Source organism: Gymnodraco acuticeps, unplaced genomic scaffold (genome assembly GCF_902827175.1).
Source record: "Gymnodraco acuticeps unplaced genomic scaffold, fGymAcu1.1, whole genome shotgun sequence".
NCBI lineage: Eukaryota > Metazoa > Chordata > Actinopteri > Perciformes > Bathydraconidae > Gymnodraco > Gymnodraco acuticeps.
Window position 1 is genome coordinate 653,526 of NW_022989810.1, and position 24,726 is coordinate 678,251.

At 46.5% G+C, this 24,726-nt stretch overlaps 1 protein-coding gene across 1 annotated transcript in view; it reads right to left on the reverse strand.

Annotated features, from left to right (window-relative positions):
* LOC117554082 (glycerol-3-phosphate dehydrogenase 1-like protein) overlaps positions 1 to 24,726 on the reverse strand; it is a 47,441-nt gene that overhangs the window by 4,176 nt on the left and 18,539 nt on the right. Inside the window, 5 exon segments of the mRNA XM_034228323.1 lie at positions 5,808 to 5,864; positions 5,866 to 5,906; positions 6,102 to 6,338; positions 10,024 to 10,119; positions 10,474 to 10,617. Of these exon segments, the coding sequence (XP_034084214.1) occupies positions 5,808 to 5,864; positions 5,866 to 5,906; positions 6,102 to 6,338; positions 10,024 to 10,119; positions 10,474 to 10,617 (575 nt within the window).

The following is a 24,726-nucleotide window of genomic DNA, read 5'->3' on the forward strand; positions in this document are numbered from 1 at the left end:
AACTCTGTGTTTTGGTCGATGAATCTACCACTATTAGTGGTAAAACGGTGCTTGTTGTGTGTCTACGCTCAGCATTAGCTGATGCTGAGCCCGAAACGTTTTTTTGGGAGCTGATCGAGTTGGATGGAACAACGGCTGATGACATCACAAAGGCGTTAATGGAGTGTCTTGGAAGAGATTTTAACGAGGACTTTTTAGGTCAGTGTTTCGTTTCTTTTGCATGTGATGGGGCTTCAGTCATGCTAGGGAAGAGAACAGGCGTTGCTACCCAGTTGTGTAGTAAATTCCCAAGCCTGTTTGTGTGGCACTGCTCCAATCATCGTCTAGAGCTGGCAGTTGGGGATGTGGTCAAGGAGGTCTCAGGGCTCAATCATTTCCAGATCTTTTTTGACAAACTCTATTCCTTGTTCCATGCCTCCCCCAAAAATCAGAGGCAGTTAGCGCAGTGTGCGCAAGCAGTCGGACAGCGTCTCCTGGTGATAGGGCGTGTTTTGTCCATCCGCTGGGTGGCTTCAAGTGAAAGGAGCGTCAGAGCAGTCTGGGAAAACTACCGAGTGCTATATGATCACTTCACAAATGCTGCAAACGACACGAGCAGGGATTCCAGAGACAGAGCAAAGTACAAGGGCCTGGATGATGTGCTCACATCTGCAACATTTGTCAGCAATCTGGGACTGATGTACGATGCGCTCACAGAGCTCAGCGACCTCTCTCGGCAAGTCCAAAAAAGAGAGATGACACTGCCTACAGCAGATAGGCTCTTAACTCGAGAAATACGAGTTTTTGAATCCATGGTCACCATGCCTGGCCCACACATGACTACAGTTCATACAGCTCTAGCTGAGAAGTCCTTCAAGGGTGTTGCCCTGCGTGAGAATGGCAGGCTTGTACAGATTCATGCAGGTCAGTTTTTCCGCAGTATGGTAGAGAATCTGAGACACAGAATGACTTCCACAACCTCCTCTCATGTCAGCACAAGAGAAATCCCATTACATGGCCGGGAGGCCCGGGACAATCAGCTAATCCAGGACATGAAAGTTATCCATCCTGGAAGTTGGCCTGAAGAGGAGTTAGACGTACAGTATGGGGACGTAGAGGTGCTACGTTTGTGCGAAGTGCTGAAAGTGGACAGAAGAGAGACTGTTCAGGGCTTTCGCGAATACAAGGAAACCAGGGCATCCCGTACACCTGCTGCCATGGAGCCTCTACTTAAAGCAGTCCGAACCATCGCTGTCTCCACTAGTGAGTGTGAGCGGGCATTCAGTTGCATGAACGATATCCTTACTGCAAAAAGGAATGCTCTCTCTGTCAGCCGACTGTCCAGCCTGGTTTTCATTAAATGTAATGGACCATCACTAGGACAGTTCAATCCGGAACAGTATGTGAGGTCCTGGCTGGCAAAGGGAAGGAGAAGTGCTGATGAAAGAGCCTGTCCAGCTCCAGCCCCTGATACTGATGTCCCCAAGGCCTTCTGGAGCCTTTTCTAACAATGTGAAGTATATTGCAAAGCAGCTCACCCAGTGAGAAGACTTTTGGCATAATGTGCCGATTTGTACAGATCCTGGAGATAGAAGGACTTCAGACCAACCAGGGAGTTATCTGATCAGCTTGGTGTTCAATGTAACTCTTTACCATGGCTCAGACTTTGTTACTTGCAGTTACAGTTTCTCATTTTAGATTGTGCAAATTTTGCATTTGTTTTTACATGTTCTTTGTTCATGCTCTTTATCATTTTTCTGAGTTGGAAAGTTAGATTGCATCATAGTTTACTTTATACATATTTGTATTCTTCAGTGGTGAAGTATATTGCAAAGCAGCTCAGCCATGTGAGAAGACTTTTGGCACTTTTTCGTTTTCTGAGTTGGAAAGTTAGATTGCATTCAAAATGTACAGAAATACTTAATTTTGTTAAAGCTTTTTATAAAAAATGCTTCTGACCAGAGCTTTGTTTCCTTGTCATTAATGTTGAACACCACCAGAGGGGCTCTCACCTGAAAGGTCTCTGCTTCATGTGTCTTCAGCAGAAGATCTAGACTTTGATTGCTATATTTTCAGTTAATATTGACCTTACTGAGCTTTAGCCATATCCGCTGCCTATCATAAAAAATGTTAAGTACAGTGAACCTTTCTAAAATATACAGTAGTAAAGAGACAAACCCACCAGCATTATAGTAGCCAAATTCTTGTTTGTGGGCTGTATATATAAAATTGACTTGAAAAAGTTGCTGATTTTAGAGTACTGGCACCTTTTTCATTCCAATTCAAGCACTGACAACAACACACGTCACCAAGATGGCCATCACTACTGTCTTGCTAAACAAGGGATTAACTACCCTCACTATCACCACAATGAAACACGTCCAGAAGAATGTCACGCAAAGCTGCCTGCCTGCCTGCCTTCCTTCGATTCTCTCTGAACTGCCTGATCTTTTTAATGTTTAATGTCAACCATTTGTGCAGATAGCATGAAGTAGAAAAGATCGCGGATGCTAATGTAGCGTTAGCGTTAGCATTTCTCCCCCGGGCTTAAATGGTGTATTATAGAATGATCACACCGGTGTGACAGTACTCTTCAAAGGGTTCACGAAATATGACTACTATTCTTACTGTTTAACATTTTGGGTTACTTGATGTTACTTTCATGTCAAGGGCAAGGCTAATAAAAATGACAAGGCTAAGGCTGTAATGCTAACTAACGTGCTAGCTACTAGCTAGGTAGCTAACTTGGTCTAGCCACTCCTGGTCCTTTCATCAGACGGGAAGCGAAAGAACGAGCAAGACCCATTGCTGGTATGATGGTAACAACTTGGTACCAAGCACACAGGCATCTTGTTAAAGTTCTTATCCATCTCTTATATTTAGCGGAGGAAAACAATTGTGACATCAGTTATGACATCACTTACGCGACTCTGGGATTTGTAGTCTTTCTAGTTGCGTATTTTTCATAGTCTTATATTTCAACAGTTTTACGAAAAACTGTGACTTTTTTGACATGGAAATTATTTTTTAAGATTGACAAACATCATATGTGTAATTCGTGTCACAATTCAAACAGGATCGAAAGATACGTTTTCTCTCTCCATTGACTTCAATACATAATTTTTTCGAAATAAGGTCCCATGGACCGGAAGTAGATGGGCGTGACTTCGCCACTATATGGCCGGCCGTGGCCCAACCGCTCATTCACCTGATAGGTGGAGAATTGACCACTAAGCGGAGCACCCCTTTTGTGACGTAGAAAATAATTCAAATCTGGATCAGTCTGTATCTGATCCGTTACAGCCTCTTTTTTTTTAGAGATTTGGGTATAGAGGAAAAGAGAGAGGGTTGTATTTTCTGACACTTGGTGAGTTCCCTGACACACCGGGGACACATATTCATGTATAAAATATGTACAAGAGTGCATTTTGCATGATAGGTCCCCTTTAAAGGTTTCCTGTCATACTATTTTGAGGCATATATTCTGGGTCTCAGATATATAAAACAAATATAAAATACATGTCGATGATGTGTTTTGCTCAAAATACCAAACATATCACCCATTCTAGCCATGCCTCATATCCCTCTGTTTCAGCCCTGTTAGAGAAACGCTGATTTTGGGCCCTTAGCTTTAAAAAAAAAAAAAAGGAAGAAAGTTGGGGTGGGAGCTAATCCCTGCTCAGAATTCTACAGAGAGATTCTCAGCTAAATGCTGCCGTGATTAAATGCCATATCATGTTCAAAACCACATCAAGGACTATTTCTAAAACAGTATGGAGCTCAAATGCTTTTTCTCTTGCGGGTTTACCACAGGTGAGTTCCTTTCTTTATTTCCTGCTTTTTTACACATACTCTCTCCAGTTAGCTCTGAGTGTTAGTGATGCTTGCTAATGTAAACACAGACCATATTACGTCCAAAACATGTCGGCATTGTTTCTGATAGCAACGTTTCTGATAGGACCGTGGGTGTAAAGCCAGCCCACATTTCAGATATTTCGTCATACCGGATGCAAATCTGGATCAGCTCTGTCCATTCGGAGGAAAAGAGAGAGGGTTTTGTTTTCTGACACTTTGTGAGTTCTTTGACACAACGGGGAAACATATTTATGTCTAAAATACATCAAAAAGTGTAACACCCGGAACATGTGGGCGGGACTAAGAACAATGACAGACTACAAAGGAGCAGCGGGGGGTGCTGCGGGAGTGTCTGCGTGCGCATCTCTCCCAGATGAGCTGAACAGTTTTTTTGCACGATTCAAGATCAGACAGGCTGTGGAAGCACAGAAGGATCAGGAGCCCTGCCCATTTGTTTTAAACAGGGCAGATGTGTGCAAATCCTTTCAAAGGGTTGACCCACACAAGGCTCCTGGACCTGATGGGCATCCCTGGCCGTGTTCTCAGGGTGTGTGCAGTTCAGCTGGCAGAGGTGTTCACAGACATCTTCAACAGGTCCCTGCTGCAGTCTGTTGTCCCCACATGTTTGAAACACTCCACCATCGTTCCTGTCCCCAAAAAGACAAAAATCACCAGCCTCAACGACTACCGCCCAGAAGCACTCACCTCCATCATTATGAAGTGCTTTGAGCGGTTAGTCAAAACCTTCATCACCTCCTCCCTCCCTGACTCTCTGGACCCCCTGCAGTTTGCCTACAGAGCAAACAGGTCCACAGACGACGCCATAGCCCTCACCATCCACACTGCCCTCTCACACCTGGACCAGAGGAACACATATGTGAGAATGCTGATCATTGACTACAGTTCAGCATTCAACACCATTGTGCCCTCCAAGCTGGTCATCAAGCTCAGAGACCTAGGGCTCAGCAGCGCCCTCTGTGACTGGATCCTGAACTTCCTGACGGGCAGACCCCATGCAGTGCGGGTGGGAAACATCACATCCTCCACCCTGATCCTCAACACCGGAGCCCCTCAAGGCTGCGTGCTCAGGCCTTTCCTCTACTCCCTGTTCACACACGACTGCGTGGCCACACACAGCTCCAACACCATCGTGAAGTTTGCTGACGACACACAAACACCATCATCCTTTCACTGTCTCTTTTCCCATGGCATAGGTCTACGGCCTTGGGTATTGCTGCTATCTCTCTTAAGGAGGGGCAGCTTGGGCGCATTGTTGTTGCCAGTTTATGACCGAGCACAAGCTGACATGAGATAGTTTATTGTTCAGGGACATCTAGAGGCCTTTCTTTCCTGGAACGTAGGTTCCCTGGCGCATATTCTGTTCTATGGACGACAGCTCTAGTTAGATTCAGGGTCCATATTTGTTATCAACCTGTGAACCTGTCAACTCGTGGCTCGTGACATGTCTTGTGAATTCTCCGGCCAAAGCTTCAAATAAACCCGTCAGTGTTTTCCATCAAAGCTCCAGCTCTCCTCGTGTCTCTCTGAGTCCTGTTTCCAATTGCTTCAGAAGTTTCCCTCACAAATGATATAGACTGTTATGGCACTACTTCTATTTTATTGTATTTACTTGCACTATTTCATCTGTTTTATTGTGTTGCACTGTTGGAGGAGCCTGGGACCTAAGATCTTCATCAATATAACTACACTGTAGCTATGTACGAATGACAATAAAAGCCTTGAATCCTACAGGAAAGTGTAAGAGTCGGTGAGGGCTGATAATTTAAAATCCCAAGTAATAATAGGGCCTCTTTAACAGATATAATTTGGAACATCTTGCAAGTAGAACAAAAGGAAATAGGTATCTAACAATTAATTTAAGTCTAAACATGACTGCAGTAAAGAGCTAAAATACTAGACCCCTCAAATACCTAAAGACAGGTACAGTGATTCCAGACAGACAGTATACTGACTTGTCCACCAGGCCCTTCTGTTGGAGGATGTGGTACACCTGGACAGAGGTGGCAGGACTTCAGTCTGTTCAACATCTCCCTCTCTAGTTCCTCAACGCTCTGCCAAGGCAGGACAAGAAAAGTACAGAAATTGTAGAGATGAAAAAACAAGATTAACCTAAGAAAGAAGTGAATGGAAAAACGTTTACTTAAAACACCTGCAGAGATTTAAACACTTGTAAAGTATTATTGTCGTCTGCCTAGAGAAGCCTGGAGGTCCATCAGATCCATGCCCTCTGGTGATGGGGCCCCTACCTTCCCCGTCTTCGAGAAAGCCTCCGCCACTCGTCGGTTGTGGCCGCCGTAAAATATCGTGATGAGGTCGGCCACACCGCAGCTCTCCAGGAAGGTTGTCGTGGAAACAGGGCCGTTCTTGGAGAAGAGTTTAGCCAAGGCTATCATCTCCATCAGCCCCAGACGGATCACAGCCGCCTTGGTGTTGTCACTGTACTCCAGCCCGTCACAGAGGCTGGCCCTCACTGCCACAATGTTCTGATCCAACACAGAGCACCACCATCACACACAGCACACCACACACACCTGAGTGCAACATTTAATAACAATCATTTGAAATATTATAGGTAAATAAATAAACTAAATAACTCGGGGAACATTTATAAACGAGGTTGTGTGGTACAGTTTGTGAGTGTAGTTGTGTGTTCTGTGTGTACTGTATGAGATTGAGGCTGTGTCACAGTGTGTGTACTGTATTCAAGATTTAAAGGTGTTAATGTCATATGCACAAAGCTACAGTGTAGAATGGCAATGAAAATCCTCCAACAATGCAACATATATAATAAGATACAAACATACAAATAAAAAATAGTGCAAGAAGCCTATATACATGTAAAAAAGTAAAAAATACACACTGAAGTGTACGCAAACACTGAAATATAAGGAAAACAATGCAGAGTTGGATAGGAGCTAGAGACGCGGCAGCCATCTTTCTTTCTTATGTGAGTGTGTGTGTCACAGTGTGTGTATAGTATGAGAGTGTGTGTGTCACAGTGTGTGTATAGTATGAGAGTGTGTGTGTCACAGTGTGTGTACAGTATGAGAGTGTGTGTGTCACAGTGTGTGTACAGTATGAGAGTGTGTGTGTCACAGTGTGTGTACCAAATCAAATCAAGTTTTATTTATATAGCACATTTATAAACGATTTTTGGTCGAGCTAAAGTGCTGTACATATAATAAAAATAGCCTACAGTAGAGACACTTTACAGCAAATACAACAGCACAGATTGTTCAGAATATCAGTATGAGAAAAACGACACCCTCTATCCTCAGGCCCTCACATCGTACAAGGAAAAACTTCCAGAGGAAAAACCCACAGTTTAAAGGGAAAAAATGGGAGAAACCTCAGGGAGAGCAACAGAGGAGAGATCCCTCTCCCAGGACGGACAGACGTGCAATAGATGCCGTGTGTAAATCGAAGAGATAATACATTTTACAGCATATAGACCGAATGTTAGGAAATGCATGTGTCTGTAATAAGAAGATGAATCCACGAGGATGTCAGCTACAATCCTGTGGAAGCCTTCAGGGAAGCAGCATGACGAGACCCAGGCAGGACCGCAGAGACAGGTTCAGCCACGACCCGAAGTCCACGACTTAATCCAGAACTCAGGATGGAGGATCCAAGACACAGGACTACAGCAAGAGGATCAGCCTCGACTCCGGATCCCGGCGTAGATATAGATACAAAACAAGAAAAAACATTTGGCTGGGTTAATCGGAACAAGAGAATACACAGACACAGACAGAGAGGGAAAAGGTCATTGGATAAAAGTAATTCTTGATAACCCTCTAGAAAGATCTCATGAACTTCCCCACTCAATCTATCAAGACCCGAGCAGTTCTATTAGATATAGGATAAGAAACAGAGATAGGGAGCACAACAACCTATCTCTTCGTCAGATGCACTCCCCCGCTTATCTAAGCGACTCTGTATCCCGTTACCCTCTACAAGGCCATAGACCAGCAGAGGGAAAATGGCGGGTGGGTAAGGGTAAGGGTTTTTAAGAATAAACCGCAAGGGTCTAAAGGGAAAAAAGATGAAATATAAGGTACTATATTTTAAGTAATCCTATCTACTATTCCTATATTTGAATAATGTATAAACTATTTTTAAAATACTTTATGAAATCCTATGTTATGTTATAAATATTAAAATAAAGAACTAAATGAATAAATAAATAACTAAATAAATAGATAATTAAACAAAAGCCAGAGAGAAAAAGTGAGTTTTAAGTGTTGATTTAAAAACCCCCAGGGTCTGGGCCGACCTCACATGGAGAGGCAAAGTATTCCAGAGCCTAGGGCCAGCCACTGCGAAAGCTCGATGCCCTCGGGTTTTAAGCCTGGTCTTAGGCACTATCAACAACAGCTGATCAGCCGACCTTAAGGCTCTGCCTGGGGTGTAGCGATGGAGGAGTTCGGCTATATCGGCAGGAGCCAGCCCATTTAAGGCTTTAAAAACAAATAAAAGGAGTTTAAAATCTATTCTGAACCGAACTGGAAGCCAGTGCAATGAAGCCAGAATTGGGGTGACATGGTCACGCTTTTTATGGCCAGTGAGAAGACATGCAGCTGCATTCTGAACTAGCTGCAGGCATCTAATTGATGCCTGGTCCATACCCACATACAGAGCGTTGCAGTAATCCAGTCTCGAGGTAACAAAGGCGTTAATAACCCTTTCTAGGTCTTTAAAAGATAAAAACGACTTGGTCTTAGCCAATAGTCGTATTTTAAAAAAGCAGGTCTTGACTACGGTGCTAACCTGCTTATCAAATTTAAAGGCGCTGTTGAAGGTCACTCCAAGGTTCATGACAGAGGGGAGGATGTTTTTACTGAGGGAGCCCAGAATATCAACCGGGGAGGCTGGAGGTTGGGGTCCAAAAAAGATGACCTCGGTCTTGCTCTCATTGAGGGTGAGGAAGTTTTGGCTCAGCCAGGATTTAATCTCTGTTAAGCAGTCCATCAACTGCTGTAGTGAGTTGGCATTTTAATTGAGAGGCAGATAGATCTGTACATCGTCAGCGTAACAATGGAAGGGGATGTTATGTTTTGTGAGAATTGAACCTAGGGGCAGTATGTACAGTAGAAAAAGGATGTGTCACAGTGTGTGTACAGTATGAGAGTGTGTGTCACAGTGTGTGTACAGTATGAGAGTGTGTGTCACAGTGTGTGTACAGTATGACAGTGTGTGTGTCATAGTGTGTGTACAGTATGACAGTGTGTGTGTCAGTGTGTGTACAGTATGAGAGTGTGTGTGTCACAGTGTGTGTACAGTATGAGAGTGTGTGTGTCAGTGTGTGTACAGTATGACAGTGTGTGTCACAGTGTGTGTACAGTATGACAGTGTGTGTGTCAGTGTGTGTACAGTATGACAGTGTGTGTGTCACAGTGTGTGTACAGTATGACAGTGTGTGTGTCACAGTGTGTGTACAGTATGAGAGTGTGTGTGTCACAGTGTGTGTACAGTATGTGTGTCACAGTGTGTGTACAGTATGACAGTGTGTGTGTCAGTGTGTGTACAGTATGACAGTGTGTGTCAGTGTGTGTACAGTATGACAGTGTGTGTGTCACAGTGTGTGTACAGTATGAGAGTGTGTGTGTCACAGTGTGTACAGTATGACAGTGTGTGTGTCACAGTGTGTGTACAGTATGACAGTGTGTGTGTCAGTGTGTGTACAGTATGAGAGTGTGTGTGTCACAGTGTGTGTACAGTATGAGAGTGTGTGTGTCACAGTGTGTGTACAGTATGAGAGTGTGTGTGTCACAGTGTGTGTACAGTATGAGAGTGTGTGTGTCAGTGTGTGTACAGTATGACAGTGTGTGTCACAGTGTGTGTACAGTATGACAGTGTGTGTGTCAGTGTGTGTACAGTATGAGAGTGTGTGTGTCACAGTGTGTGTACAGTATGAGAGTGTGTGTGTCACAGTGTGTGTACAGTATGAGAGTGTGTGTGTCACAGTGTGTGTACAGTATGATAGTGTGTGTGTCAGTGTGTGTACAGTATGACAGTGTGTGTCACAGTGTGTGTACAGTATGACAGTGTGTGTGTCACAGTGTGTATACAGTATGACAGTGTGTGTGTCACAGTGTGTGTACAGTATGACAGTGTGTGTCACAGTGTGTGTACAGTATGACAGTGTGTGTGTCACAGTGTGTGTACCTTCAGATCTCCACACAGCTCCACTGTATCAGCATCATCCACCACTCTGATCCTGAAGTTTGGAGTCTGCAGCAGCTCTTTGAAAAGCAGCCCATTCTCCAGAACCCTATACTGCCTGAAAACACACACGCACCCCCACACACACATTCATAAATTGTGTTTATAATGCAATGTTGTGAAGTGTGTGTACAGAACAGAACCTTTAAGTTTATGACTACAGCTTAACATTTTCTGATTTATATATGATATTGTATGTATCAAAATGACAGATCAAGATCAAACTGGTTGATATGATCAGTTCTATTTTATATATCAGTAGCACCAGTGTGAAGACATGTTGTTAGAGTTATCCTACATGCTATAGGTATGATATAGTCTTTATAATGACCAATTCATCTGAGACTTTATACTTTGATCACCACATAAAGGAATCCGTTTCTAAAAAGTCACTGTATTATTTTCAGATCTCTTGATTTTTTTCTCTCCAGTTTTCTTGTTTCAGTTTGATCCCATGACGACGCTGACATCAATCCCCATTTTCTCTCGGATGATATCAGAGACGAGTTTCAGGCCCCCAGGGCCCTCATCTATACCCTGACACGCACACACACACACATTTTTTTTGAAAAGGACAGAGACATCTGTTTGTGTCCAGCCACAACAGAAGGCGCTAGCAGTGAAGCTAAAGTCTGCCCAACCGCTCAGGCTAATGCAGCAGCTAATGTGAGTAAAGGCTGTAGCCAGGTGCAGGAAGGGGGGGGGGGGGGGGGGGGGGGGACAACAACGAGTTTCATTAGGCAGATGCACTTGAAGAAACGTGAAACAGTGATGGGAGTTGAGCCAACATCGGGGATGATGGGGCCAACGAGTTAGATGGAAATATCCCATGTGCTTTATCAGCGAGGAAGGGAAGAGGTGGAGAGAATGCTTTGGTGTGAGCCTCTTCACAGCCACACAGGAGCAGTTTGAATGGGTCATAAACATGATTCATCATCTGGCCCCAGAAGCATGCATTGTGAATATTACTGAATCCTGGATCATTCAAAAAAAGCAATCCCCTTTCTCCATTCTGTGCCTTGAGTTGCCAGCACTGACGGTAGCTGTGAAGATTTCTTTGATCTCCAGTTTACCGTCACTGTATCGCATCACTTCACAGTTGGAATGAAATATTAATTGTAACAACCTGGACATGAACATCAGCAAGACTCGGACACCACTGTGCAGTAGGTGGAGCTGCAGAGCTGACTCCACCAGAGCTCTGATTGAAAGCTACAGAGCAATCAGAGAGTGTTGGGAGGTGAGTCGTAAACTTGATGAATGAAGTGACTTGAATGAGAGTCCAAAGTGTATTTACTAAGACTGAAAGGAAGCACATGGGTTCACAATCTCTGCTTTGTTTCTGACAGTGCCACACCTACTCTCACAAGAAACAGCGCTGTCCATGGTTCTGAAAGCATGCTCAGCACTAGTCACATGGTCAATCATTTTGAAAAATACAACTGATGGCACTGAGTATGGCTGCCTCTGTGTTGTGGTCTCACTGTGTGTAACGGAGGTGATCTCTGGGCCCATAGATCTCGGCCTCCGTTACGGGTTGTATACAGTTGCAAGAAAAAGTATGTGAACCCTTTGGAATTACCTGGATTTCTGCATAAGTTGGTCATAAAATGTGTTCTGATCTTCATCTAAGTCACAACAATAGACAAACACAGTCTGCTTAAACCAATACCACACAAACAATTATATGTTTTCATGTTTTTATTGAACACACCATGTAAACATTCACAGTGCAGGGTGAACCCCTAGCTAAAGACTTCTTCAAGAGCTAATTGGAGTCAGGAGTCAGCCAACCTGGAGTCCAATCAATGAGACGAGATTGGAGGTGTTGGTTGAAGCTGCCCTGCCCTATAAAAAATACACACCAGTTTTGAATTAGCTATTCTTAAGAAGCATTGCCAGATGTGAACCATGCCTCGCACAAAAGAGCTCTCAGAAGACCTACCATTAAGAATTGTGGACTTGCATAAAGCTGGAAAGGGTTACAAAAGTATCTCTAAAAGCCTTGATGTTCATCAGTAAGACAAATTGTCTATAAATGGAGAAAGTTCAGCACTGTTGCTACTCTCCCTAGGAGTGGCCGTCCTGTAAAGATGACTGCAAGAGCACAGCGCAGAATGCTCAATGAGGTGAAGAAGAATCCTAGAGTGTCAGCTAGAGACTTAAAGAAATCTCTGGCACATGCTAACATCTCTGTTGACGAATCTACGATACGTAAAACACTGAACAAGAATGGAGTTCATGGGAGGACACCACAGAGGAAGCCACTGCTGTCCAGAAAAAACATTGCTGCACGTTTGAAGTTTGCAAAAGAGCACCTGGATGTTCCACAGCACTACTGGCAACATATTCTGTGGACAGATGAAACCAAAGTTGAGTTGTTTGGAAGGAACACACAACGCTATGTGTGGAGAATCCAAAGGGTTCACATTTTTTTTTGCAACTGTAGCTTCATTGTTGGTGATTGTGTTCACCTGGTGCCCTGTGTTGTCTCCTCCCCCCTCACCTGTGTCTTGTTCGTTAGATTGGTCCTGTGTGTATTTAGGCTCTGTGTTTCCTGTTTGTGTGTGTGAGATCCTTGTTGCTGCTGACTGTGTTCACATGAGACAGTAATATTGAGGCTGTGTCATGTACCACAAGGAGTAATACATGCCCACACTGGGTTATATTTGAACTCTCTGCCTCTGCCTCCTTGCTTGGTCGGGCTGCTCAACGGTCAGCTTCACACTGTGTTGTTTTCTATTTGTTGTTGCTCGCAGCACATTGAGCTCTTTCACTAGAGAAGAGCTCATAAACATCAGAGAATCAAACCCCAGGTATTTGTATTCATCTTCTTCAGCCCCTCGTGGAATTATTGCCAAAGGTACTCTCGTCCGTACTAAAGCAGTGAAGGGCTGAATGAGAGGGAAATAAGGAACATTTTGTTCTTACGTGCAATACTTTACTACTTCTTGTGTTTAGTGCTTTTTGGAGACGTGAACAGATTGATACTGGACTCAGCACTGCAGTAAAGCAAATGCATTTTATGCATGAACAGCTGGACAGCTGTCTCTCCGTGTCTCTAATGGCGCATTTCCACTGCAACGGGGTAGCCCCGTTTAAGCGTCCCTAAGCGTCCTCGCTCAGGCCTCGGCTGCCTCGCTGGCCGTCCGAGGCCGTGGCGCATTCCCATTACAGTTTAGGACCTGGGGTAGCAACGCAGTGTAGGCGGGGCGATCGGCTTTGTTTTTGTTCACATTTCGAGTTGTTCCGTCGAGCTCCCGCTGGATTTGATCATCCCCAATGAGATGTAGGAACGTCGTCACCTCCTCGGTCGACCACGGTGTGCTTTTCTTATTAGACGTAGCCATTTTTGTAGCTCATCCGTTTACAAAATGCTGTTTATAAAAATGCTGCAAGCTTGCTTCTAGATATATATGCGACGCTAGGGATGAACTCGCGCGCGATCTTGTGACGATTCTCTCTGACCAATCAGCAGTCGAGAGTGTTGACGTCACTAGTTCAGCCCTGGCCCTGGTCTGATAGAACCACGATTTTATGGGGCCGGAAAAAGTACCCGCTAGCCGGTACTAGGCTATATGGAAAGGCCACCAAAAACTGGCCTGGCCGCTTGAGGACGGTTAAGGACGCTTAAACGGGGCTACCCGCTGCAGTGGAAATGCGCCATAAGATGCTTTCAAACAAATAAGCAAAAATACCAAAGCCAAAACCTGGCAACCTGCACTTCACTGCAGCTGGAGACACTGCTCTGAGACGCTTTGTGGATGGATAATTAGCTGCTCATCGAGAAAAATATAGTTTTAGATAGAAAGACAACATGGTAGTTTGAAGCAAAGAAAAAGGCTAATGGAAATATATGTGTTTATTAAAAGGTTTTAATTGGAGCCTTCATTATACTGCTGGAAGAACAGAATTAAGAATAACTGTTTTTATTATATGAGATCTAGATTTCCTAGCACATTGCTTTGTTGAATCCTTCATTCCACACGCTCTAAGGAGAGGTTACCATAGCTTCATGACAGTATCATGACATTGCTACACGGCCTGTGTGTGTTAAAGGTCCCATTGCATGGTCCTTTCTACTGATCATAATACCATTGTTGAGGGATATTACAAGAGAAAAATACTGTGCAATTTTCCAAACTCAGATTGGTTTCTCATACATTATCTCTGCATAGTATGAGTTCTATTTCGTCCCTACTGACCGCCAGAGGCGGTGCTTTCAGCACTGGATATGTCCATCGCGCGCATGCGCAGCTCGAGTACCAATACCAACAAAGTCACCTGTGACCCACGTGACACCGGCTATATCAGCCGGTGTCGTCAGAGGATCTGTTCCTTTCATCTTCTCGCTGCGCGAGGGTACCGCGGCTACATTTTTGTAGCCTACAGCGTTCAGGTTTGAACGTTTGATCTGAGGGATTTCTCTGCAAGCAGCTGGCCGCGTGCAGCTTCGTGACTGACAGTCGGAGCTACGGGTCGTTAACGCGTCCTCCAGGAGCTGTGGCCGGCTGTGCGCTGTGCAGAGCCTCGACAGACAGGTTGGTGTCAGCTTGTTGCTGGTGATGGCTGTGTCCCCGCACCCTCTCCCAGCCAAGTTGTCCTGATTGCTGTCTTATTTTTTGTTTGGCTTAGACTTTCTGGTGACGACAGTGTTCCCGCTTCCTCTCCCATAAAGTTGCCCTTATGCTCTTTTGAAAGTTCTGCTTGTGGCGTTGTGCCCGAGCTATCATTAGCATTTGAGTCCCAGCTTTGGCTGTGTCCCTCATTCAATTTAACCCGTTTTTCGTTTAGATGCAGAGAGTAAGGTAAGTACTTTCTATTTCTTAGAAGCTATTATCTGGTCTTAACATTTATGTTCTGACTTGGTCGCTTGATTATTAGCAGCAGCCGCTTGGCTAACACCTTGCTGTTGAGCTTAACTATTAACTCAGCCGGTGAGGGCAGTGCTCCCGCTCCCGGTAACATAGGGTTTGATTGCAGTAGCGCTAGATCGTTGTATTACTGCTCCTAGTACTAGACTCCTAGCACTAGGATGATATGCAGAGAACATCTTCACTGCGGGTGCTGTGTGCTCCGCATGTGCGGTTACTACTGTAACCATGGCCTACGGTTCTATGCGGGCTGTTCTCTTTCTTAAAAGCTAATTATCTGGTCTTAACATTGTGTTCTGACTTGGTTGCTTGCTTGTTAGCAGCAGCCGCTTGGCTAACACCTTGCATGTACTGTTAAGCTTAATTATTTAACTCAGCGGTAAACGCATGGTATGGTTGCAGTAGCGCTATATCGTTGTATTTACTGCTCCTAGTACTAGACTCCTAGCACTAGGACGATATGCAGAGAACAATCTTCACTGTGTGCTGTGTGCTCTGCATGTGTGGCCATTAAGGAGGATTTCATCCTCCCAATATTATATTATCTAGTGGTGTCATTATCTAGTCAGCCGTTTGGCTGACACTTTTAGGCACCGGCCACAGTTACTACTGTAACTAAGGTTCTAAGCCGTAAGTACTGGCCATAATTACTACTGTAACTAAGGTTCCAAGCCGTGTAAGTACTGGCCATAGTCAATACCGTAACTACGGCTCTATGCTGTGTAAGTACTGGCCATAGTTACTACTGTAACTACGGTTTTAAGCCGTAAGTCCTAGCCATAGTTACTACTGTAACTACGGTTCCAAGCCGTGCAAGTACTGGCCATAGTCAATACCGTAAACGGCTCTATGCTGTGTAAGTACTGGTCATAGTTATTACTGTAACTACGGTTCCAAGCCATGTAAGTACTGGCCATAGTTACTACTGTAACTACGGTTCCAAGCCGTGCAAGTACTGGCCAGAGTTACTACTGTAACTACGGCTCTATGCTGGGTAAGTTCTGGCCATAGTTACGACTGTGACTACGGTTCTAAGCCGTGTAAGTACTGGCCATAGTTACTACTGTAACTACGGTTATATGCCGTGTGAGCACTGGCCATGGTTACTGCTGTAACTACAGCTCTGTGCTGTTCTCTTCTTTCAAAGCTAGTTATCTGGTCTTAAACATGTGTGTTATTTGACTTGATATCGCTTGATCGTTAGCAGCAGCTGCTCGGCTAACGTCTTGCGTGTACTGTTAAGCTTCTTTATTTTACCCAGCTAGGTGAAGGCAGTGCTCTCGCTCCCGCTTCCTCTACCGGTAATGCGGATGTAGCTACATCCCTTTTTCTGTTCGGTGAGTAGTAGCACCGCTCTACTCTTCCCGTTCAGCAGGTAGCTGGTGAAGGCTGTGTTCCCGCACCCGCTCCCGGTTACGCTGCATCTGGCATTCGTCTCTAACTCAACCAGTGAAGGCAGTGTTCTCGCCCCCGCTCCTGGCAGACGCAGAACTGCCTTGTTTCTCCGTTAAGCAGGTAGCTGGTGAAGGCTGTGTTCCCGCACCCGCTCCCGGTTACGCTGCATCTGGCATTCGTCTCTAACTCAACCAGTGAAGGCAGTGTTCTCGCCCCCGCTCCTGGTAGACGCTGAACTGCCTCGTTTTTCCGTTAAGCAGGTAGCTGGTGAAGGCTGTGTTCCCGCACCCGCTCCCGGTTACGCTGCATCTGGCATTCGTCTCTAACTCAACCAGTGAAGGCAGTGTTCTCGCCCCCGCTCCTGGTAGACGCTGAACTGCCTCGTTTTTCCGTTAAGCAGGTAGTCGGTGAAGGCTGTGTTCCCGCACCCGCTCCCGGTTACGCTGCGTCTGGCAGTCGTCTCTAACTCAACCAGTGAAGGCAGTTCTCGCCCCCGCTCCTGGTAGACGCCAAACTGCCTAGTTTTTTCCGTTAAGCAGGTAGCCGGTGAAGGCTGTGTTCCCGCACCCGCTCCCGGTTACGCTGCATCTGGCATTCGTCTCTAACTCAACCAGTGAAGGCAGTGTTCTCGCCCCCGCTCCTGGCAGACGCAGAACTGCCTTGTTTCTCCGTTAAGCAGGTAGCTGGTGAAGGCTGTGTTCCCGCACCCGCTCCCGGTTACGCTGCATCTGGCATTCGTCTCTAACTCAACCAGTGAAGGTAGTGTTCTCGCCCCCGCTCCTGGTAGACGCGGAACTGCCCTGTTTTTCAGTTAAGCAGGTAGCTGGTGAAGGTTGTGTTCCCGCACTCGCTCCCGGTTACGCTGCATCTGGCATTCGTCTCTAACTCAGCCAGTGAAGGCAGTGTTCTCGCCCCCACTCCTGGCAGATGCAGAACTGCCTTGTTTCTCCGTTAAGCAGGTAGCTGGTGAAGGCTGTGTTCCCGCACCCGCTCCCGGTTACGCTGCATCTGGCATTCGTCTCTAACTCAACCAGTGAAGGTAGTGTTCTCGCCCCCGCTCCTGGTAGACGCGGAACTGCCCTGTTTTTCAGTTAAGCAGGTAGCTGGTGAAGGTTGTGTTCCCGCACCCGCTCCCGGTTACGCTGCATCTGGCATTCGTCTCTAACTCAGCCAGTGAAGGCAGTGTTCTCGCCCCCACTCCTGGTAGGCGCTGAACTGCCTTGTCTTTCCGTTAAGCAGGTAGCTGGTGAAGGCTGTGTTCCCGCACCCGCTCCCGGTTACGCTGCATCTGGCATTCGTCTCTAACTCAACCAGTGAAGGTAGTGTTCTCGCCCCCGCTCCTGGTAGACGCGGAACTGCCCTGTTTTTCAGTTAAGCAGATAGCTGGTGAAGGTTGTGTTCCCGCACCCGCTCCCGGTTATGCTGCATCTGGCATTCGTCTCTAACTCAGCCGGCAGTGTTCTCGCCCCCGCTCCTGGTAGACGCTGAACTGCCGTGTTTATTAATCCAGCCAGGTGAAGGCAGTGCTCTCGCTCCCGCTCCCTCTGCCGGTAACGTGGGTGTAATTACATCCCTCTTTCTGTTCGGCGAGTAGCAGCAACGCTCTACTCTTTCCATTAAGCAGGTAGCTGGTGAAGGCTGTGTTCCCGCACCCGCTCCCGGCTACGCTGCATCTGGCTACCTACGGAGTGGCTCATTCATGTAGCGCCTGTATGGCTTCTTTTGAGCCATTGAGAAATGTGAGCATCTGAGGGAGGTTCTCACGGTAAACGCCTGCATGAGCTGTAGCTGCATGCCTCGGGCGCTCAGAGTGGCTAGAATCACTGAGGTGGAACGTCTGGCAGCAGCCAACAGACACCTCTCCTTGTCACATCCTCCTCCAGATCAATTCGGCCGTTCCCGGCGACTTGAGGGAGCGATGGCTATGTGTGCCCCCCCCAATAGAAGGACTAGAAAAGCTGTCCTCTAAAGTGGATCGGCTAGCTGCCGATAGGGGCATGATGAAGTCGCCTCTTGGTCCTTCAGCCTGGGCCAGGTGTAGGGGCCTTCGGTTGACGCCCCTCCTTCGGTTGGCGCACCTCCTTCGGCTAGCGCACCTCCTTCGGTTGGCGCACCTCCTTCGGTTGGCGCACCTCCTTCGGTTGATGCACCTCTGTATGAGGAGGCCTTGTCGCTGGTACAGACTCGTCGCCAGGTTTCGCTGGCCGAGTCACCACTAACGGAGGCATGTAGGAGAGTCCTCCGTAGCGTACCAGTCGAGCCAGGGGAGCTGTTTAGGGCAGTTGCCCTGGAGGCACTGGAGCGTGCCGCCCAAGCTAGGCAGACCAGGCAGCAGCTCTCGGGTCTTCACAGACCTGTGCCCACTCCCAGCAGGCCCAGGGGCCGCTCTAGCAGCCGCACTCAGCCGCCAGATTACAGGGGTGGTCTGCAGAGGTCTTAGCAGCGCGACCCAATGACTTTCGTGCCCCAAGTCGCCCGCCTTCCAGACGGCCTCGTGCCCCAGTGCCCCCCCGGTCGTCGGCTGCTTTCCCAGCAGCAGCTCAGTTACTGGGCGGTCTGTACTTCCGTCCCTTGGGTGATACCCCTTAACCCAGGGGTACGGACCGCAGCTCCGGCCCCTAGCCTTTGGCTGGGTCTAATTGACAGTCGTCAGCGATCCGGCAGGGGCCCTAGCTCTGGCCCAAGAGTTGTCCGTCCTTCTGTCCAAGGACGCAATCAAGCCAGTAAAACCTTCTGCTTAGCCCAGGGGGTTCTACTCGGCGTACTTTCTCGTGAGCAAGAAAGTCGGCGGATTTCGCCCGATCTTGGACCTCAGAGGAATCAACAGATTCCCGAAGGTGCTGCCATTCTATATGCTGACCACTGCATATGCACAGGTGGAGTGGTTCTCAACCGTGGACTTGAGGGATGCCTACTTCCACGTGGGCCGGGCAAGATGGTGCCTTATATTCAGTTCCTCCGGCCCTTGGGCAGACTGGCAGCTGCCTCGGCCGCTGGGCCCTTAGGCCCGCTGTCGTTGCGCCCCATGCAGATGTGGCTGAACAGCCTTCACTTGGACGCCAAGTGGCACAGGCACAGGGAAGTCAGGGTGTCGCAGCATTGCCTCCACTCTCTGTCACGCTGGAGGGGCCTATCTCCTAGTGGGCGTGCCCATGGGCGCCATCCCATCCCGCCAGGAGACCATCACCATAGGTGCATGTCTCTCAGGGTGGGGTGCAGTGCGGCAGGGCAGGACCGTTCAGGGTCAGCGGTCTGCCCAGGAGAGTGCGCGCCAGGTCAACGTGCTAGAGCTTCGGGCTGTGCAGCTTGCACTCACGCACTTCCTACCCCAACTGGGGGGCAAGAATGTGTGTGTTCCTTGGGGACAGCATGTACGTTGTTGCTTAGACAACAGTCCCTTCTAGATGGTGGACGTTCTCACTCCACTCTGAATTTATGTGGCTGCGATTTCTGCCCGACATGTTCAGGTCAACGGCGCCACGGCGGGGTGCCACAGGTCGGTGTCCCTCTTTATGAGAGGGGCTTTACGGCAGCGTCCCCCTAGCACCCCGAGGGCTCCGGCTTGGGACCTGCCCCTGCTGCCGGATGCCCTATCATCTCCTCCCTTCGAGACCCTGGCCCAGGTGGGGCTTAGGTGGCTGCCCACGAAGGCAGCATTTCTGCTTGCCATAGCCTCAGGGAAGCGAGTCGGGGAGTTGCATGTCCTCTCCATAAACAATACATGCCCGAGGTGGGACTCTCAGGCGTTGCCCTTTGGGCAAATGTGGCATTCCGGCCCGGGGTCCTTCCACAAACCCACTTCAATCAGCCTGCCCAGCTGGCACGCTTTGACATTCAGGAGTACGGCACGTCGAAGTTGCTGTGCCCTGGGGGTGCCCAAAGGGCATATATCAAGGCTACTGCCTGTATACGGTAGTAGGAGCAACTCTTGATTTTGCCCTTGCGGCACTAAAGGAGGTTATGCCCTCTAACTAGTGGCTGCCCCACTGGGTTGTCGATACCATCTCACAGGCTTACGGGGCCAGTGGCCGCCCCCTGCCATCAGGCTGAGATGCCACTCTACAAGGAGCATCTCAACATCTTGGGCTGCCCTGAGGGTGGTGCCCCTGGAGACCATCTACGCCGCGGCGTCGTGGGTGTCTTCTGGCACATTCTCCAGTTGTCATCAGGTCAATGTCGCCACTCCCCATTCTTTGGGCGTGGTCCTTTTGCCGAGCTCCACTGTTTCCAGTGGTGAGCAAGGGCTTGGACTCTTCATGACATTGTTGGTATAAGTCATCCAGTGCTGAAAGCACCGCCTCTGGCGGTCAGTAGGGACGAAATAGAACGATAGTTACGGCTGTAACTACGGTTCTATGAGTCCCGGATGACCGCCAGAGTTCCCTGTCACTCAGAATTATTGTGTGCTCGCGAGAAGATTCTGGGAACAGATCCTCTGACGACACCGGCTGATATAGCCGGTGTCACGTGGGTCACAGGTGACTTTGTTGGTATTGGTACTCGAGCTGCGCATGCGCGCGATGGACATATCCAGTGCTGATGGTCTGGCGGTCATCCGGGACTCATAGAACCGTAGTTACAGCCGTAACTATCGTTTTTACTCCCTGTGCTAAACGGATCGATGAAGTTCCTGCCCCCACCCTCCTGTGCGTCCAGTGTGCTCTGATTGGTCAGCTCTGCCACTCTGTTCTGATTAGTCAACCACCAGAGAGGCTCTGCCCCTGTTGACATCTGCCGTAAAGTGGTTTAGCGGGTACTTAGCAAATTAGCAATACTAGATTTGAGAATCGATATATAGATAAATAGATAGCTTACATATAGCATACAATGGCGTATGGAGCATACAATTTCGAACCTCCGTTCGATCCTAGAATAGACCAAATCGCGAGTCTTGCCCCACCGTTCACTAGAGCAGACCAGTGTCATTGTGGTACGTTTTTATCTAGTATATGTCTTACATTTCAGATGTACCTACAACTGTTGTTATTTAGGTGCCGTTGTGGAAACTGCGCTTTGATGCCAAGTGACGGAGAAAACGTGTGCTGCAATAGCATAAGAAAGGTAGCCTAGCTTAGTTACATTATGTCGGCAGCTAGCTGAAAACACCAACAGTAGCACACATATACCAAGATATACAGCATACATATTTTTCAAGTCAATAGACTATTATATGCACTTTTATTACTTCCTTAGTAATTGAATGTTTATTTTGTAAACATTTCCCATAGTTGGTTTAATTGCTAAACGTGTTTTGTAACACATCTTACCTTCATAGGTTGTAACACGCATGCTGCAAGTTCCAGAACCCATTAACTGCATGGTTGACCACCCAGGACTAGAGCCTAACTGCTTGAACCCATACACCCTGCAGAATCTCCACAATATTTATAAATACAGTTTCGGACCTTTGACAAATACAACGGAAGAAGAGTAAGTTATTGTTACCTGTAATAAACTACTACCGTTTGATGAAAAATCAAATCATGGTTTGCTATATATGAATGATATGTTATAGGAGCAAATCATTCAGGAAAGAAAGGCTACTAAGTATTTCCATCAAACTTTATTTTTACAAATGTACAAAATGTGTGAATGTATATTTATACACTGTACATCATCCATTCCTCTCCCGATAGGCGTTTTCGATATCTTGCGTATCGCAGCTTTGTAAGCTGGTGCTGGGGATATTTAGGGCGAGGCATCAGAGTGGTGATTCCGTCGTGTGTTGTGCTCCGGATCCGCCAGGAGTTTCCAGATCTGGCTGGACAATATGTAGGATTTCGATCTCCTTTGGGAGGAAACGGGAGAAATGGCTGACAATCATTTCCTCCTTGGGGGGCCTGTCAAATTGAGTTGACAGGTCCTCTGGGACGTGGATTCGTTTCAGCTCGTCCACAAAGGGTGTAGGGTCCAGAAAGACTTTGTGAAACACAAGCCTCGTCAGCTCATCCACATAGACTGAAAAAGAAAGCATTGTATAAATAATTTGTTATTGTTATTCACTTTTTGTATTTAATGTAATACTTTTATTGTTCATTGTATCTTTAATCATTTGAAATGTAAGTTCTGTTAATAATAATAAAAATAAAAACAAATATTTCACAACTTACAACTTGTAGGGTCGTTCTTAACAGGCTTGACCGTACACTCTCCCCTCTTTGATTTTGGATAAGCCAATTTGAAGACAAGTTTTCCTGCAGCAGTTGTCGCTTGGTCACGCCCAGCATTCTCGTTGTGATGCATTGCTGCTAGACACAACCTATAGAATAGCAAAATAAAATGAGACTTTGTGTTATGACAGAATAAAACCCTCATGCCACTAAACAGTGACTCTGTTATAAGATGCTACAGAATAAAGTATACAGTGTATTACCTGCACAACATTCCAATGAAGGGGAAAACCACATTTTTTGGGGTAAAACGCAGAATTAAGTTGTGGAAGGACTCCAGGGATGAGGTCTGGTAGTGATGGCTTAGCTTTAGCACATCTTTGAGAACTCTCTTGTTGGTGAGTATCGTTTCAACTCTGGCGAGTGTTATTGAGCCTTGAGTAAAATGACAAAGACATTAGGTAAATCACCAGCACATTAGAACATTACAACAATAATTTGCCATAACAACAATGTTATATTTACATTCTATATTGTTGATCTTATGAAGGAAGTGAAATATTGAACTTACCACCTTTTAGGTAAGGTTTATTTGCATCGCTTGCGGCTCCTACAGGATGTGTGCACTTGGGGAACAGGGGGTCATCATGCACGTGAACGTTTTGTAGGTGGTTGACCAGTGACGTCCACCTTGCCACCTTCTCCGGCTCTCATATCTCCTGCAACTGCGACCTTTCCCCCCTGTTGTTGTAGATTATCGAAATTCTGCTGCTGATCAGTGTTCCACTTGTGGATAATAGCAGGCTCCAGGTAACTCTTAGCATGCCTCCTGAAGGTCCCATACCCGATGATCTCCAGCTGCATGGCTCTGCATATCTATGAATAAATAGAAAAAAAGGAAACGTTTTTGAAAAAGTCCACTGCTGTCATTTTTCATATGCTATAGATGTTAGAGATGGTAAAATACCTTTCGTAGTTGGAAGAAGGAACTCCCAGTGAAGTATCTAGCAGTGGATAATTGTAAGTTGCCAACCGGGGTACTTCCGATGACGGGCTGGCTCTCCCATTTTCTGAAGTAACTGCAGTTTGAACAACGCTGTGTGAACGCCACATAGGTCCCCACTTTTCTTGTTTGGACATCACAGTCTGTCTTACACACCGGACATTTTTCAAACAGCTGTCTGAGGCAGCTTTCAAAAACAATGTACTTTACGTCACAGTGCGTGGATTGTGCCTGTGGTCTAATGTAACAAAAAAAAATTAACAATAAGTTTTAGATTTCAACTCTGAAAAACAGTAATAGTAATGTGTACCAAATGTACCAAACTTACGATACGTCGCATTCTTCTACAGTATCATCAGGGTGGTAACTCGAACCCAGAGTCTCCTCAAATTCTGTCGACGTCTCTGCTTATTCCTCCTCCAACTCCAGTCGAGGTCTCTTGCGAGGTCCCAATCCTGGGCCCTTTATTGGTGTAGAGGACAAGGGGATTTCTGTGTAGGTGGAAGTTTTAGTGCCAACACTTTTGAAAGACACCCTGGCCTGGATGCCTGTTAATAAAAAGGGAAAAGTGCATAAATACTATGTACATTAGATAAGACACTAATACATTGTAAAAGGCCAACAACTTGTGTACATCTGACAGATTAATTCATGAAAAATGTACAAACTACAAACAGCACTGTATTTCTTGTAGTCAACATAACAGTATTTCTGTGATATACAATAATATCAAATAAGGTTTTATTTATAGAGCACATTTAAAAACGATTTTTGGTCGAGCCCAAGTGCTGTACATGTAATAAAAGCACAATTAAGGTAATGTATCTGTGATTTGTCAGTGTTATAGTCTACCTTTGCTTCTCACGTGTGCCGATTTCAGTGTTCTCCGGGCCAACTGTGTAGCAACAGAAATGGCGGACACTTTACATTCCACTGTCTGTGTTCCCACAGACCGTGTCTCAACCCTCTGAATTCCCACACAAACAGTCTGTGGACGGTCTGTTTGACATCCGACTGGAGCGGTATTGTGTTCCTGCTGTGATGTACTCTAAGAAAGATACACATAGTATTCATACAATTAATTTTGTATCCGAGGAAAACAGTCAATTTCATAAAAGTAACACTTTTACAATTACAATGTTCTACAGATAGTCTGCTACCTTTTCCCATGTAGCGTAATATTTCAGACTCTTTGTAGCTCAGTAGCATAGCTGCTAGGACCGCCAACTTCAATGTAATTATGTTTGGCGACTGACAGAGTACT